We start from the raw sequence: 16,800 nt of genomic DNA on the forward strand, positions 1-16,800 counted from the left end.
GCTCAGACTGACCTTGGACGCTTCCAATAAAGAAGCATTCACTTTGCTTGGCAACCTAGTCCAATGTCTCACCATCCTTGTCATAAAAAGTTTCTTTTTTAAGAAGGAAGGATGAGGACGATTTTGTGTATGATTTTCTGGATTTGAGGAGAGTGAAAACTCGAGATTATTCAGTAATACAGTCAGGGAAGATTTGGGAGAAAGGACTGAATGTCGTAATATGCACTGCATTTGGTGTTCTTCTCCATAAATTTGTAAAATTCTTAACTTTCTGTAATGTCTTTTTTTATCTTTGTTTCTCCTGAGGAAGTTGTCAAGTGAGAAAGAAACAAATTTTTTCACTCCTCTGAATGTATCTGTATTCAGTGACTGCTCTAGTTTTGAAGTTAGGTGTGCACTTTATGTCTGCAAGTAATTTCCTGGATAATTTTGAGTATGAAGGTCAGAGTGAGATGATTACTTTCACATAAGTAGTGGAAGTGAAATTTAAATTCTCAGGTGTAAATGAAGGTATTAATTTCAATGTGTGAGGCTGTGTAGAGTTGCCCCAACTACCATGTTTGCCCTTCTGTGAGTGGGTGAGATTTTGTGTTTTGGTTGGCGTAGAATACTTCCACATCCTATGCTGAAATTTGAATTCTTGTGCCAGAGTAGGAGGTAAGAAGATATGTTCTATACATTGCATAGCATTTACAAATACTCATTTGCTGGCCTAACTTTAAACTAGGTAGCTTAATGGAGCTGGGCTATATTTTTTGTATAGTTTAATATGAATCCTTCATTTTTAAAGAAACTTCTTTATTGCATACAGACTATAGCAAACTAGATCTGTACAAATTCATTTCACTGATGAAATTTGTGTGCTTTTTCTTTGGTATCATCTTCTTATGAGTTTTTCCAGCATTGTTTTCCCTATTGTTTGTATTGAGACCATTACAGAAATAATGTTCATTCTTACATAAGGTTCCATCCCCAGCTGATGAATTATTTAGTGCAGAAGTATCCTGTTCCTTAGGTGGTTTGTTTGTGTGTTTGTTTGCCTGTCTTATGTTAGCATTTAGTTGGTGTCTGCTGGAAACCTTTGATATAGCAACCCCTCCTGTTATCTACTGGTGTCCATCTTTCTATTTTGTTATGGGGAATATTGTCAAAATACTTTTAGTCAGACTGATTCAGCTATTTTGAAACATGTTTTCAAATATATTTATAGTATAGTATACCCTATGTGTATCATTGGTCATTTGTTTCTTGTTGATAAGACTGTGGTCACTATCATGGAATGCTGGGTTGAAAAGTACCTCCAGGATCATCTGCTACAAACTTTCTTTGGAGAAGCACACTCTACACAGGATGGCCCAGCACCCTGTCCAGCTGAACCTCAAATATATCCAACATCAGCAAATCCACTGCTTTCCTGGGAAATGATTCCAAGAGCTGATTCTTCAAATTTTAAAAAAATTTCACATTGTGCCCAATTGAAAAGTCCCCAGTAGTAACTTGTACCTATCACCCTTTGTCTTTTCCTTGTGACTCCTTCTTAAAAGGGAGTCCACATCTTCTTTGTAGCCACCCTTTACTCACTGGATGGTCATAACACCTTCCCTAAGCCTGTTCCTCAAGGCTGAAAAAACAGCTTTTCCTCATATGGCAGGCTTCCAGTCCTTTGTTCATCTTTGTGGCCATTCTCTGGACCCTCTCCAGCCTGTCCACATCTTTTGTGTATAGTGAGAACCAAAACTGAACACATTGTTCCAGAAGTGCCCTGGCAAGCACTAAACAGAGTGGGATAATGGCTTCTTTATCCCTCCTAATGATGCCCCTGCTGATACATCCCAACATCCCATTGGGTTTCTTAGCTGAAGAAACACATTGTTCACTCATATTCAGTTGCCTGTTTTTCAGGGCCCCCAGGTCCCTTTCCACAGAGCTGCTCTCCAGTGCAATAGATCCCAGTCTGTGCTGCACTCCCGAACTATGTTTTCCTGTACAAGGTTTATCTGTACAAGGTTTATCAGATGGCTGGAGTTGTGCTAGATTCTGAGGATAGTTTAGTGTTTTCTTTTTAAAAAAAAATCAGGCAATATCACAAAGGTTGTATGGGAAAATGTTTTGATTTTTTTCTGGTCCTAAGTATTTCTTACATGTGTGTAATTGTTTTGATGACACCTCTTGTTTAGATCTGTGTGTACAAGATCATTTTTTTTAGCAATAGTTAGATTTACCAGGCAGTGCTTTCTGTTTGGTGTCCACCCACAGCATTATCTGTAGTACACAGAAACTAGAGAAGTTCTGCTTTCTGCTGGGAGGTCAGGAGAGAAGCAAGAACAAACCTGTCAAGTTCAGTCCAGGTTATATGGAAATTATATTGCTAGGCTGGGAAAGGTGTAGGGAAGGATGTAGTCATTATGAGTTCTTCAGAGGGTGCATGAGACTGTAATTAGGAGATGCATATCTGATTACATTGGGAATATTGTAATAACTGCAGTAAAATAGGAGTAAATCCAAGAGAATTTTTACCAATCTGCATCAGATCAGAAAATTTGCCTTCTAAAAGTTCCTATCTGTACTTGTCAGATAATAGTTCACAACTAAATGAGCAAATGGACCATTAATGAAAACCCTCCTTCTGTTTACTGAGTAGTATTGCTTTCTTAACCATACAAAGAACTTTGAGACCAGAACAGAAATGCTGTCATCTGCATTGACAGTTATGATCTCTGCAGGCTGTGCAACTTTGACACACAAAGGATCCTGTAATATGAATTGTTCCATCAATACTTGAGCAATGAAAGTAGTTTATTTATAAAACCTTCATACTAATATTTAACTGGTAATACCTACTTACTGTTATCTTATTTTCATCACAAATTGTGGGTATATTCTTGATGTTAAAAAAAAGGCTTTTCTGGCATTAAGGGTTCCTCTATTTTGCCTCATTTGTTTTAAAGGCAAAATGTTTCTGATAAAATATACTGGAATTCCTGCTGCTTTTTTTCCCTCCCTTGTGAATGCCAAGTTTATAATGGAAGGAGAGAATGTCTTGACTTTGCCTGGATTTTCTTATACTCTCAAAAATCTTTGAAAGGTGTTGAAATATAAATAAACTTAGAAAAGGGAAATTATACAGGGAGACGATAAACTCAGTATTAAATTCAGGAAGGTTCACTTTGCAAGTTTCCAAAATAATCCTTCCTCCCCCACCCAACTTCTCTAAATTGGAGTTACAGTCTTTTGAACCTCTTGCTAATGTCATCACAAAGCAACTACATTTCAGAGATAAGTAACTTGCCTTTCAGGGATGAGTAACATGATAGATGAGCTTAACAGAGGATGGTCAGCAAAGTAGAGTGAGTTTTAGCACAAAGTACCTCACCTTTCTTAAAAGAACTCGATGAGAGGGTGATGTTGTCTTCTCTAAGGTAATAGGATCCACTTCACAGAATACTTGGGTAAAACTTCCATTTTCTCCAGGTTACATAGCAGTAATGATTCCCAAACTTGGTACTGCTACACATCCATCCTTTCTCCCCTATCCTCCTATAAGTGTCCCTTTCTGAGCTGGGCCTCAAAATGGTTGCTGTCACCAGTCCTGCCCTCCCAACAAACACCTCTCCCTGCCAGCCAGCAATATGAGTCCTTCCTCACGTGAGTTGTACTCTTCCTCAGACCCACACACTTGGTTTGTACCTCACTTTAGCTCTGGCCCTATGCACAGCTATCAACAAAGGCAGGTCCAGCTGAAACGATCCAGGTATCCCTGTGATACCAGTTACACCTCTTGTGATGAAGTCACATTAAAAGCCTGTGGAAGTTAGTAGGTGTGTGTCTTTTATTGTGTGTTGCTATCAAATGCCTGCAAACGTGTTAGACATTCTAGTAGAGCCCTTTGGCCTTTGCAGATAGTGCTGAGGAGTGTTACTTTAAAGTCTTGGGACAGATTAATTTTTTCCATTTACTGTGTTTTCTGGATAGCATTCAGGTTTTGTTCTCTAGAGCTTAGCTAAAGTTGAACACCTTCAACACAAATTCCCCCTCCTTATTCTCCACTGACTGTAGAGGTGTACATCTTCAAGTGGTCTCTTTCACAGTGTGAGTGTGTGTAGCACCCTGGCTGAAAGCCTTGCAGAGATGGTCACCATGGCACCCTGTGGAGCTGATGGAGGTGACATTTCTCAGGCAGATCAGAGATACTTTGTAGCATCGATGGCATTTTTAAAAGCCTTTATTACCTGACATTGATGTCATAAAAATGTGAGCAATGTGGTAAAACAAGATAAACTTTGTAGGCTGAAATGTAGCTTATGTAATGATACCCATTTTGATAATATTTATGACTGGTTCCACCATGAAGTTTAGTCTGCTAGCTACTCGGGGAAGGTTAAGGAAAAAAACTAAAATCAACAGTTGCATTGAAATCTCTTGTGAATACTCAGCCTGAATATCAAGGACAATGGAAGATGATGTGGGAGGGAAATTGTCATAGTGGAGTAGTGTGGGAAAAGTGAATAAAAGACTACAGTGGTGGAGCAAGTTGTTGTGTAAGCTGAAAATTAAGATTTTTGCAGAGGATGGTGTAGCATATCTCATGTTAGCTATATGTAGCAGCTCATATGAACTGAAACTCATTCTGAAGGCCACAAGGGAGCCTGTAGTTCTCAGCAAACTTAGCAAGTCAAAATAAAACCTGAGGCTCGCCGTAGTCTTGAGTTGCTGAGGGGCTTGTGAATATTAATAGATGTCTTTCATTGGGGTAGGACTTGCGGCAGTTAAAAGAACATCACTGCTGGAAGAAGCCCAATGGATCATCTGTTCCTTCTGCATGGGACCTTGTCTATAAAGGTAAGTTTGGGGCTTGGGGCTTGTAAGTTAAAAAAACAAAGCAGAAAAAAACATAATAGGTGCCTTATTCAGCATCTGTTAAGTTTTTGCAGCTATGTTGTGTAGCCTAAGGCCCCAATTTACCTTTACAGATGAGGTCCATGCAAGAACATAGGTAATCTGACTGTGGCCTTGTCCTGACAGTGATGTCTTAACATTCCTTTCTTGAGAAGACTGTAGGAAGAGGGGGTGGGAAAAAAAGAATTTTCTACCAATTAGAAGGTTTGGAAGGCATATAACATTAACTGGTAAGTATGATTTCCATCCTATTTTATCCAAATGGAGAGGGTATAGTCATGTAAGCAATTAAAAGATTTTGAATAAGGGAAATGGTTTTTTTAAAATTGCATTAATACAGATTCTTGTGACTTGTTATTCTCTTTGCTACAGGAGTAAAGATCAGCAGCCTGCTTGGTAAAAAGGGGAGCTTGGAGAAACTGCAAAGCTATTGGGAAGTGGGATCTTTCTTGGGGGCCAGTATGTTGGCTAATGATCATATACGAGTGATCCAGGCTTCAGAAAAGCTGTTTAAACTAAAGGCACCAGCATGGTAAGGTGATAAACAAGGCCATGTACATTTCTAAGTTTTAAAACGTTGGACTTCCTCAGTTTTCACATTAGGCACTGTCACTGTACTCAGCTCACCGGAGATATGTTTTGTGTTTTTTAACAGATTTTACTGTGTGTGTATTATTTCACTGTACTTTTATCCAGAGAAGGGACTCCCTTCCACTTTTGCTGTTATTCAGGGGTAGATCTAATACGGGTCTTTAATTTGATGTGTGAGAAGGGCAGATTCATTGTGGACTTCAAGCTCTTCTGAGGGCAAAGGAGAAAGGAGGAATTGCTTGCAGCTACATTGCTGAAGAGAAGTGGTAGTGGCTTATGAGTTTAATCATAACAGCCTGAAGGTTTTGGGCAATGAAGACAGCTTAGCTAGGGAGGCCTGGCTGTACCTTTAAATATTGTTAAGGTTGTGGCACATAGCAGTTGTTTTAGGAACTGAACATAAATGAGCTGTATGGTGCAAGCTGCATCTTGTGGCAATTGACAAGACTGCAAATCAAAGTCCAATTAATAGACCGGCCATAAATCCAGGGTTAAAGGCAACCCTGTAAACTCAACATTTGTTATGCAAAGGCCCAGAGATGTGTGCAGTCACAGCAGGTTCCCAGCACCTGTGGTGGATATAGGCAGCAATTAAGGACCAGTCAGCTACTCATTAAGGGCTGGGATTATCTTAGGTGGGGAGAACCAAAACTCCTTTCTGACTAAAAAAGTTGTCACTCTGCTAAGAGTGAACATCACAACATATATATTCTTATCTTTTTATAAAGGATAGATTGTGCCTCCAGAAGGTGATCAGAGGGATGCTAAAATATGGAAATGCTAAACTTCTGTATTGACATAACATAGAAACTGTCAAAATTAAAAACTCTGATTTTCAGACAAAGTATTTCATAAATGCTTTTTACAGTGTATTTATTTGCAAGGTTTTCAATTTTTACTACGTGTTTATTTTTCTAAGAAGCTGGATAGCACTCTCTGGAAGTCTCCTGGTAGAATTTTCTGGAGTTTATGAATGCCTGGTTGTCAGGATTTTATGTACCCCAGTGCCTTTGGGGTTTAAGTCTGTGGATTAAACTCTGAAAATACAGCTCACTCATTTGTGCTTCATGAAGAATTTCTCCTGTGAGCAATTCCTTCCCAGTCTGTTGCCTGCTTTATAGCAGGGCCACTTGATACAAACAGGAGTAGACACAGTACCTTAAGCCAGCTATCCTGATGGCTTAAGAGGGATAATTGGAAATTGCACAGCTATGGAAATGTTCACTAAAGACCCTCTAAGCAAAAGTTTCATGAATAGCCTAACTGTGATAAAGGGATAGCAGTGATAAATCCTCTTTTAGTGTGTATGACTCATTGCTGTAGTATTCATAAAAATTGTGTGAAATTAGGTTTACAACTTTTTTTTCAAAAATGTCAAGAGAAAGCAATGGTACCAAGAAGCCTCATAAATCACCCCCAGAAAGTAGAAAAACAGAGAGAGAGATGAACTGCATTTAGGGGAAACATTCAGCACACCAGTTGTCCTTCCCTAGCAATGTCAAAAGAGCGCTTAACATAGCTGTTGCCATCTTTGCAGGATAATCAGTTCCAGAGGCATAATGTTTTAGAAATGTGTTAAATAATTTCCTATGCAGGCACAGTATAGGAGATAGAACACTTAAACTAGTGGACTTTTCACCTGAATTTTTATTTGAGGTAGGCACTACTGAAACAAGTTCGACATAGGCTCAGCTTGGTCCTTAGGCAGAGGATTTAGCTCTTTCATTAATTTTTCATGGTTTAGGATAGAATGGATAGGATAGTATATGGTATCAGGTATATGGGCAGGAAGGAGTGTTCCAGAACTCTTTTATATTTCAGTTACCTCATTTAGCAGCTGTGTTTCCAATTCTAGTTGGGAATTGTTACTATGAAAAGCAATGAAATGTTACTGGCAACCTTGGTGTTGCAATGGTGAATACTTCAGGTGTGTTTAAAGGTAGAGACATTGTCACTATAGGACAACAAGACATTACTGCTTACAAACTGTACTGGATTTACTATCTGTGTATGTTTGGATGGTCACAGGTACCTGAAGTCTATTGTAGAGACTATTTTGATATATCAGCATTTTAAGAAACTGACTCCAGAGCAACATACGGCCAAGCAGGAACTTGTGGACTTCTGGATGGACTTCCTTGTTGAAGCCACGAAGACAGATGTGACTGTAGTTCGATTTCCAGTAAGTGGTTGGTTTTTTGGGTCTTTGAGACTTTTTTTGGTATTTTTTGGGGATGGGCTCTTTTAAAACAAATTGTGGTGTAAAGGAAATGAGCACAAAGCACTGCTTCTTTTTAGGTGGCCAGACTAACTGTTTGTCCAGAAGAAATGTATTTGGCCTGAATCTTAGATTGATTTTAATTGAATGCACGTGGGTACAACAGGATTGCACAATGTGTTCCATACAAAAGTAATGAGGAAAAAAGTCAAGAGAGAATTTCACTATTTATTGTTTGCTACCAATGGGTATACTTCTAAAGCAAACATTTACAGTGTACTCTAGGTGATTATATATTAACTATATGGTGTTTTGAAAAAAAAAATTAATTTTAGTCTTTTTCTAGCTCAGCAGGCTTTGTATACTCTACTGCCAATTAAGATTGTGCCCTTTCAGAGGTTAAAAATCAGCCCAAACAGTCAGAAATCTATTGTTTTAGCTACTAGAAAATGCATTTCAACAACTTTGCACTATAAGTGTGTGTATATATATGTTTATTTCTGATTTCTTCCACAAAAATTTTGCTGGGAATTTTTATTAGATGCCCCACTGCTGTACCATGTTCTGAAAGTATACTGTAAATAAGTCTATGTTTTCTGTACATATTAACTGTACATGTCCAGGAAATAATGTCTTGGGTATTCCTTTCAGCTATCCATCCGCTTTTTGTCTTAAATAGCAATTGCTGTTGCATCCCAGATAGTTGAAGTGGATACAGGTTGTTTTGTACACTTCATTTACCTTCTATGTGTAGATGTGCTAATAAACTATTAGGAAGACTTCAATGTTGAACAGCAAGAGCTTGAGGCAGTAAAGTAAAAACAACATGAGACTGTCTAAAGAGCCTGGTTTTCCTTTTCTGATGACAAAAGGTAGAAAGTTTTGCTGGGAAACAAAAGATATTTTGAATCTTCTGGGTTTTGTACAAGACAAGGCATAATCCTTTTAGATTTTAGATGATGGAGTAATTCAATTACATACTTACTGTAGGCCCTGTCCAAATAAAATTGTTTGAATTTTTATTAATATTAAGAGACAAACCAAAGCTGATCACTGCAATAGCATGAGCTAAGAGATAAACCCAGTATCCACCTGGTTTGATGGTGTTGTACAGGAAGTTGGTTGGAGCGTGGAGTTGACAGGGCCAAGGTCATCCCTATATGGACTCAGTGATCCTTCTGGGTGCCTTCCAACTCAGTCTGTTCTGGGATTTTGTGATGTTGCAGACAGAGATATGGGATTTCTCATAATACAAAAATGCTATTTGTGCATGTTCAGAGTGACAATCACGCAGTTCAACTAGTGAACAAAATGGAAATTAGCAACTTTCTTTTCCCTTCCTTCTCCCAGATCCCAATTAATTTATTCTAAAAGAAGCTTTATTTGGATTTCCTTATTGTGAATTGTTCTGTGTATTCTGAGAGCTTGAGCTTAAGGGCTCCACTGTCCATGGGCATTAGCACAGCTGATACTAGGTACTCTCTTACCTAGTATCATCAGTGTCATCATTTTGGCCTTTAGAGGGAGAAATGACAGTGCATGGACAACTTGTTAAAGGATAAAACCACAGTTTGTGAAATGGCTTAAATCAGATTTTACAAATTGGACATGTCTGGAGATGCCAAGCAACACATTTTAATTCCTCCTGCTTATAATTTACAGAGTTAAATGTGTAGGTACTTTTCAGAATTTAGCCCTGCACTGCTTCCAGTGTATCTCTGTGCTTATCAAGTCTGAAGGAGGAGGCATGGCTCCTAAGCCATGGCTCTCTCCTAGACTTTCTACTTCAATATTTATATACTTTTTAAATAGATGTACACCAACTTGTCATAGTCAATTATTGTTCCATCTTATCTCTTTTAAATGATGCTTATAGTTTTTGATCTCTCATTCCACAACATTTTCTATACTCTTCAGCTGTCAGCCTCTTGTAGTGGTACTTGTTACTTTTGAGAAAATCATTTGATCTAGTGGCTACAGTTCATGGTGGCCTAAATCAAAAGCTGTTCAGTTTAGCTCTAGGTTAATGTGTTTGTCTGCTTCACCCAAATATGCTTCTACCAAAAGATGATAAAGGTGTACCATGAACCTTCTCCACATGGGAGATAGACATTCTAGAGTGGCATTGTAGGAGGCTGAATTGTGACAGAAAGACTTCAAAACCTGACATTTTTTCAAAAAAATAATTGCAAAATTGATACATGCTACCAATGGACACATAGCAGCCTTATGTAAAAAAAAAAAAAATTAAAGTTGGCCTTTTTTTCTTTTTTAATCTTAAATTACTGTCAGCCACTCTAAACTAGCCCAGTACCTAAAATTTTGCATTTCATTCTTTCCCTGTTTTTCCTGCTATGGTATGACCAAAGGAATCGTTTTAACAGTTTTCAATACCTTTTTAAGTTCTACCAGTTTGGCACTAACTATTGAAAAATTATTTTTTCTGCAAGGTTTTAATATTAGAACCAACAAAAATCTATCAGCCCTCATATCTCTCCATCAACAGTGAAGCAGAGGAGAAGACAGTATCCATCTGGCATGTGCTCCCTGATGACAAGGTATGTTTGTAGTTGTAACTTTTTACACAATTTAAAAGTATGCATGATACATAAGGGATGTAGCATGTGACCAGTTGCTTCTAATTATGATTCTGGAATGTAGAAAAGTGTTTTAGTAACACACGGGAAGATGCTGAGATATACTGCTGTGCTTAAGATTGTCCTGATTTTCAATGGATGTTTTGTTTCCCATCATTTTTCAAAATAACTTGCGTTTTCCTTCAGGTTGTTTTAAGCCATTGTATAATATACAGCAAATCTGTTGCTTAAGATTTCATAAGTAATTTACATTTTAATGCCATCATACCAAATATCTAGCATAAAATTACTTATACTTACAGAACTATCTTCTTCCTGCCCTTCCAGTTTTACATGTCAGCTGCAATAAATACTCCTTTAATATGAAAGTAATAGAGACTATGGTATGTTGAAATGGGAGCAGAATCAATCAAATGCCAAAGAAGTATTTGGCAGAAGGATAGATGGATGCTCTAGAAACTGAAAATTCTGAGAAGTCTGTACATCAAGGTGTGAGATAGCCAGACATATTTGGAAAGGAGCTTAGAAAATCCAGAGATGGAAGTGGACAGGAAAACCTAGAATGGTTGTTGCATTCTGGGATGTGTGGGAAGCAAAATGTTGGTAAGAGGGACGACAGGGAGGATGTCATAGAACCTTAGAGAAGAAAGTCAGCAAGGGAAAATGAAGGAGTATATGAAGAGTGAATGGAGACTCAGTCAGCTGGAGGCAAACCACCGGGGATGCTGTGATTTGTAAGAACCAGCACTGTTCATTCTTCCATGGCAGCATTTTGTTTGCCTGCAGGATAGGATAATGAAGACCTGTTTTTCAGGTAACCATAGAAGCATTTAGGTTGGAAAAGACCTTCAAGATCACCAGGTCCAATTGTTAACCTAATGCTAGCAATCTTCAGCTTTCCCGCTAGTAGTCTGTAATAGGAGAAACATTTTTGAATAAAAAATACAGTGACACTCTACTGCTTAGATTTTTTGTTGTAAGTTCATGAGAAAATGTAAATGGCAGCTGAAAAAGCATATTTAAAGAACGAACTGAAATGTTTGCCTAGATCAATAAATTTCTATTTATTTGTGGTTTATACTGACTGATGTTTTTTGAAGTAGGCTCAGCCTCTGAGAATAATTTAAAAAATACATGTATGCAGTTCTTGGGCAAAATAAAAATTTACCATACAGTAAATAATTATTTGTCAGAACTACAGACTTAATCTTGCTATTCTAAAGTACTTGTTTGGAATGTATTTCTGAATTCAGAATTTATTCTATTTAGCGACTACTTAAAATTGCTTTTTTTTTTTTCTTTTGTGGACTTTTTTGTGTGTGTATTTGGTTCACCTCCAAACAATACTTTTCATTCTGTTAAGTGGATAAACTGTAGTGTAAGAAGGAACATAGGAGTAGAAAGATTTTTGTTGAGGTCTGTTCACTTCTGTTGCAGATACTCTCCCCATACAATGTTTCCCATAAAGTGATCAAGCTCTTTCTGAATATTAGTATAGGTTTCACAGTTCACCAATCATGCTGAAAAGTGGTTTCATAATTCCACTGCAACTGTAGAAGAACAAGGAGTGGAATATTGCTGGTGTAGTGAAAAGACCTTAAGTCTTCTAGTTTTCAGTCTGAATTTGTTGACATTTTATACACAATTGTTCTTTTGTTAACAAAGTGTTCATATTAAGTGGTTTCCTTTCTCTCTCTGAGGTTTACATGACAGTATTTTTTAGGAGAATCTTAATATCTCTTAGTGTGGGGATTTTGTGTAGGTTTCTTTTTAGGCAAAACAAGTAGGCTTGGTGTACTGGCCACACGTGGGATCTCATTGCCGTGACTTCCCATGTTCTACTTAGAGTTAACCTTTCTTGAGCATGTGCACTCATATTCCAAAATGTGCACTCATTTATCATTTAGCTACGGGGATATTTTGCTTGATACATTCAGCAATGACATTTTTTCATAGCTGTGTCATTGGACTGCCCAGATACCCTCTTTCTGGGAGAAGGATTTGAATGTATTAGTCTCTGCCTATTTGGTGTTTAGAAGATAGGTAGCATGTTAAACATTTCTTTCTGTTTTCCCCTTCTCCTTCCTGATGTCAGGCATGTGTATTTTCTGCAGAACAGTATTTTCCTATTTTTCTGGTCTAGTCTTAATCACTGGCATTAGACATTAGATGAACTCCTTGTACTTTTGCTCTGGCCAGAATCCTTACTGAGGTAAGCTTATTGAGTAGCCAGGAGTCTGATTAATACTCTGTACCGTGTAAGCCATCATACCCCTAGAAAGAAAGCAATGGGCAATTTGATAGTTACACCTTCAGCTGTACAATTATGGTCTGCTGCAATTTGTCAGAGTCCTTAGAATCCATCAGAAACCTCACAGGGAGAAAAGGGACTAGAAGAATTTGGAGACATCAGCTTCCTTTTCAGCTGAATATAACCAGTATAATATTTGTATTTGCTAAGAGATTTTGTGAAGGAAAAGGATGTCTTATCTGCCAGTCTACTGCACAGAGAAAGACTCATACTTTGGTCCTTAGTAACCTGAAAAGAAGCATTTTTGGGGCTGATTAAAAAGCAAGCACCACCTATCTCTGCTGCAAGGGCGTGTTAGACAGCTGGGTTTGGAAATGTCTTCATCTATCCAAGTTCAATCTACCAACCATAGGTCTGTCAAAGCTTTAGAAATTCCTGTTTCAGATTTCAGTTGTTCATTTTGGCACATAAATTAATGGTTCTACTTGTTTTCCAGAATTTAGTCAATGCTCCAAGAATAAGATCTGTGAGTTACAAAGTGTATGAACTTCCTTTCATGCACAAAGAAGCTGAATTTCCATTTCACATCCAAACTAAAACTCAGTGGAGTCTGCAGCTGGCACTTTTGTACTAAATAGACAAATGACAGTCAATACCAGGATAAATAATGTAGCCTCTTTCTTTTCTATTGCTTTTTAGCTATGTATTTTAACATTTATGTTTTAATAATGCTGAGTTTTAGATAAACAACTGCCAAGAAAAATCAGGCAGTGTTTTATTTTGTAGAAGGCACATTACCTTTGCCTTGCAGTTCCCTAATTTTAGCAGCCCTTCCCGCAGGGGGTTAGAGGAATGCAGCAGTGCTGTTTGTAAGTTTGAAATAGAACAGCCTGTCTCTGTTTTGCTTTGGCTTCTGAATCCATTTTGAGTTTTGTTTTGGGTAGTTGATGATTTTTTTGCCTAACCAAAGAACAGATGCTGAATTTGGATAGCACGCCTTGTATATTTACTCCAATGTATTCAAACCTTGGCAAGATCATGAAGGGACATAACTTTTATGTTATTTCATTGCTCAAGAACTTTGTGTGATAATTAAGATTTAAGAGATTAATTGCACGAAGATGACAGGTAAAAAACCAATACTAATGCTTCTTGTTATATTTCTTGAGCATTTCTGCCGCTCAGGACGTGTATTTTACCTTATTTAGATTTTAGATTATTCCCAATAGTGGGAGTTGGACAAGCACCAATAGCTAAGGTCTGAAGAGAGTTTATAAGCATGGAAAATTGGAAACTAGCAGATTTTGTATATGAAGGGAGTTGTAAAAGGATGTATAGAAACCCCTCCTCATTAGCATAGGGAATGAGTTGATCTTGCTTCATGTGAGAGAACCAGGCAACACTTCTCAAACATGCCACAACAAGCATCAGTTAGTACTTCCACTTCAAGATGCAAATCCAGCTTTTCCTAATATTGGGCTACTCTTCTGTTCCTTTACCCCTGAAAGAAAGCCTTACCCCATTTAACATTGAAGAGATACGGAAGTTACTGCTTTGTATTTTACATTTATAATAGTTATGGAACTTTGCATCAAGAAAGATGTTTGCTTGTATTTTTGGTCCATTGTGTTAGGCATTTCATGTTAGCATCACAACATTTATTGTGATTTGAGCAGGAAGGAAAGAATTACAGAGGAGGGAAAAATTGATGTAGGAATCATCATAGAAAGCTGCTATAGCTGGGAGAGTAATTTCCACTGTCATTTTCTGCCCATTGTGCAACTATTTCAGTGGTGTATCTGTTCTGACTTCTGTATATTTCACTATTCATTTTATAAGCTACACATTTTTGAGTCTTCTTTTGGAATACATTTGATTTTGTTTCTGTTTGACAGTATGCCCTTGCTCAGATCACTAAAATGACAAATGAAATTCAGCTGCAGAAAGGAATGGTTCTTCAAATATGGGGCTCATTGTGATGGGATCCCAATGTTGCCAGGGCTGTGAGGTGGTGTAATTCCACCTTTTCCTGAAAGGAGAATGTTCTCTTTAGAAGATACAAAAGGCTTCTGTTTGCTACAGTAAAGTTTTAATAGAACATAAACATATCGCAATATAACTGTCTACAGAGAACTCAGTTCTGCTGAATGTGACAGCTGTAAATTAAAAAGATCTGAAAATAAATGAGGCCTGGCCCTTTGTGTTTTCATAAGGCAGCCTCTTTCTTCCAGCCATGCTTTCACTCCAGCAGCTCTCAGGGGTTTTGGTGCGTTTTTATCGCTCTCTTCTGGATTCGTAGTGAAATCGTCTCCTTTCTGTTTCCTTGGACACTTTGCCTTCATATTTGTGCAATTCTTTCTACTTTTCAAGAATTTTCTACTTTGCTCTCCTGCACTAGGCTTTCTACTTGTAGCTATCTCCACGTGGCCTTTCCCTACACTAGGGGATCGAGTGTGCAGAGCAAACTCTCATTATTCTCAGAGATGGAACATTTTTTCCCCCTCCTTTCCTGAATACCATATGTGATCCCAAGTTCAGTACCTGAACAAGAGTATACTGGTATCTCTTCTGATCTGCTCTTTTAAGTGTTTTCTAAAGTAGTAAATTGTGTTTGCAGCATAAACAGTGAAGAAATAACCCAAATTCCTTCTATGTCAAACTTCTGCTACAGATGAAAAAAAATGCCTTAATAAATAGGTGTTAACAGATAATAAATAAATAGACTGTTGTCATTTGAGTGTTTCCCCTTCCATCTCATGAGTTTCATTCTAGAAGATATGCCTACTGGCCCTTCATATAAAGGAGGAATATCTTGTTTGTCTATTTACTTTTTACTGTGTGTTACAGAAAGGTATCCATGAGTGGAACTTCTGTGCTGCTTCTATTAGGGGGGTAAGGTAAGTTGTTTCCCTTTTTTGTTTTGAAATAAAAGGAGTAATTGAATGAATTTTGTATTATGCTGCTGCTGTGGACCTTGGAGTGACAGTGATATTTTATCACTGCTGTAACCTCTTGCAATCTATTCTTCACCTTAGTCTCTTTTTTCTTTTCCCTAGGATTTATCTGTATTTCTCATCCTGCAACTTTCTGCTTTCCTTTTAGTGTAATTAAATTAAAAAGGTCCAGAAAACTTAGATTTTTTAAATAGTCATTGCTCTGTTCTAATAATAACTGTTCCATACACAGAGTTGTTGCTATGTCTGCAGGACGTTTTTGCACAGATGGATGATTCTTTTTCCTTCCAAAGAGTAACTTAAAAACACCAAACTATCAATAGGCACGAAAATTCAATCCTGTGGGATTCAGATTATTTTAGGCAAAAATTGCAACAATATGCTTAGTTCAGTCTGGTTTGGGTTTTGGCTACAGTATGTTTTCGTGTGCGTCTAAAAAAAAAAAAGAGGGGAAGAAAGAATTTATTTATTTATTTACTGTCATTTTGGTTTTTCCTTCCCCTTATTAAGGCATGCTGTGGTCAGTACAGTTTCTAGTGCAACCTCCTGCTTTGGTTATTTAAACTGTGAATTATAATTTAATTTTTCAATTGATTTTCCAATCTGTTCATCTGAGCAGATGTCCAAAACAACTCAGATGACTTTACAGTGAGCCAAGAGTCACTGTGAATTCTTAGAGAACTCTCTGGCTCCCTCCATGAGGAGCTGCAGGGGGAAATATTTATCTTATGCAAGCATGAAGCTGAATGAGGTTTTTTTCTTCTTCTTTTAATTATATGCAAGTTTCTGATCACTTAATTTTTCAGTGTTCTACAGGGATTTTTTCCTAGTTTTATGAAGGCAAATATTGTTTGGAGTGGGTGAGCCTGCATAACCAGGCCTGTTTCTAATCTATTTTTGTATCAAGACTATTTTTGGCTACTTTGAGGCTCCTAGACTTCAAGCGGTCTAGGAAGGGGTGGTTCCCAGCTTTATGAGGATTCTCAGCCCTTCTAGACTAGGAAGAGTCAGCTTCAGAAATGCAGCCTTAATGTACAAAGCAGGTCTTTGTACATGATATTGGAAGCTTTTATGACAAAGACTTCCCTAAATATTTATGGTACTCCATAAGGAGACAGCGGGTCTGAAGAGACACCTGGTTTGAAATGGCTCACGCTTTTGGTACATACTTCACAGCAGTGACAGAGGATCACTTCTTCTGCATGCTGTGTAACAGCCAGCATAATCAGCATTTTGTTCCACAAGTAATAGGGTTCGGCTCTCAAGAGCTGCAAAACAACTTGGAATGTATGT

The 16,800-nt window shown here is 37.8% G+C and overlaps 1 protein-coding gene across 1 annotated transcript in view; it reads left to right on the plus strand.

Moving 5' to 3' along the window:
* MAP3K5 (mitogen-activated protein kinase kinase kinase 5) overlaps window positions 1-16,800 on the plus strand; it is a 97,686-nt gene that overhangs the window by 49,541 nt on the left and 31,345 nt on the right. Inside the window, exons 9-12 of the mRNA XM_038130960.1 lie at window positions 5,269-5,428; window positions 7,516-7,669; window positions 10,156-10,263; window positions 15,401-15,450. Of these exons, the coding sequence (XP_037986888.1) occupies window positions 5,269-5,428; window positions 7,516-7,669; window positions 10,156-10,263; window positions 15,401-15,450 (472 nt within the window). The remainder of the gene's footprint in view (window positions 1-5,268; window positions 5,429-7,515; window positions 7,670-10,155; window positions 10,264-15,400; window positions 15,451-16,800) is intronic.

This window comes from Motacilla alba, chromosome 3 (assembly GCF_015832195.1).
Source record: "Motacilla alba alba isolate MOTALB_02 chromosome 3, Motacilla_alba_V1.0_pri, whole genome shotgun sequence".
In the NCBI taxonomy this organism is placed as follows: domain Eukaryota; kingdom Metazoa; phylum Chordata; class Aves; order Passeriformes; family Motacillidae; genus Motacilla; species Motacilla alba.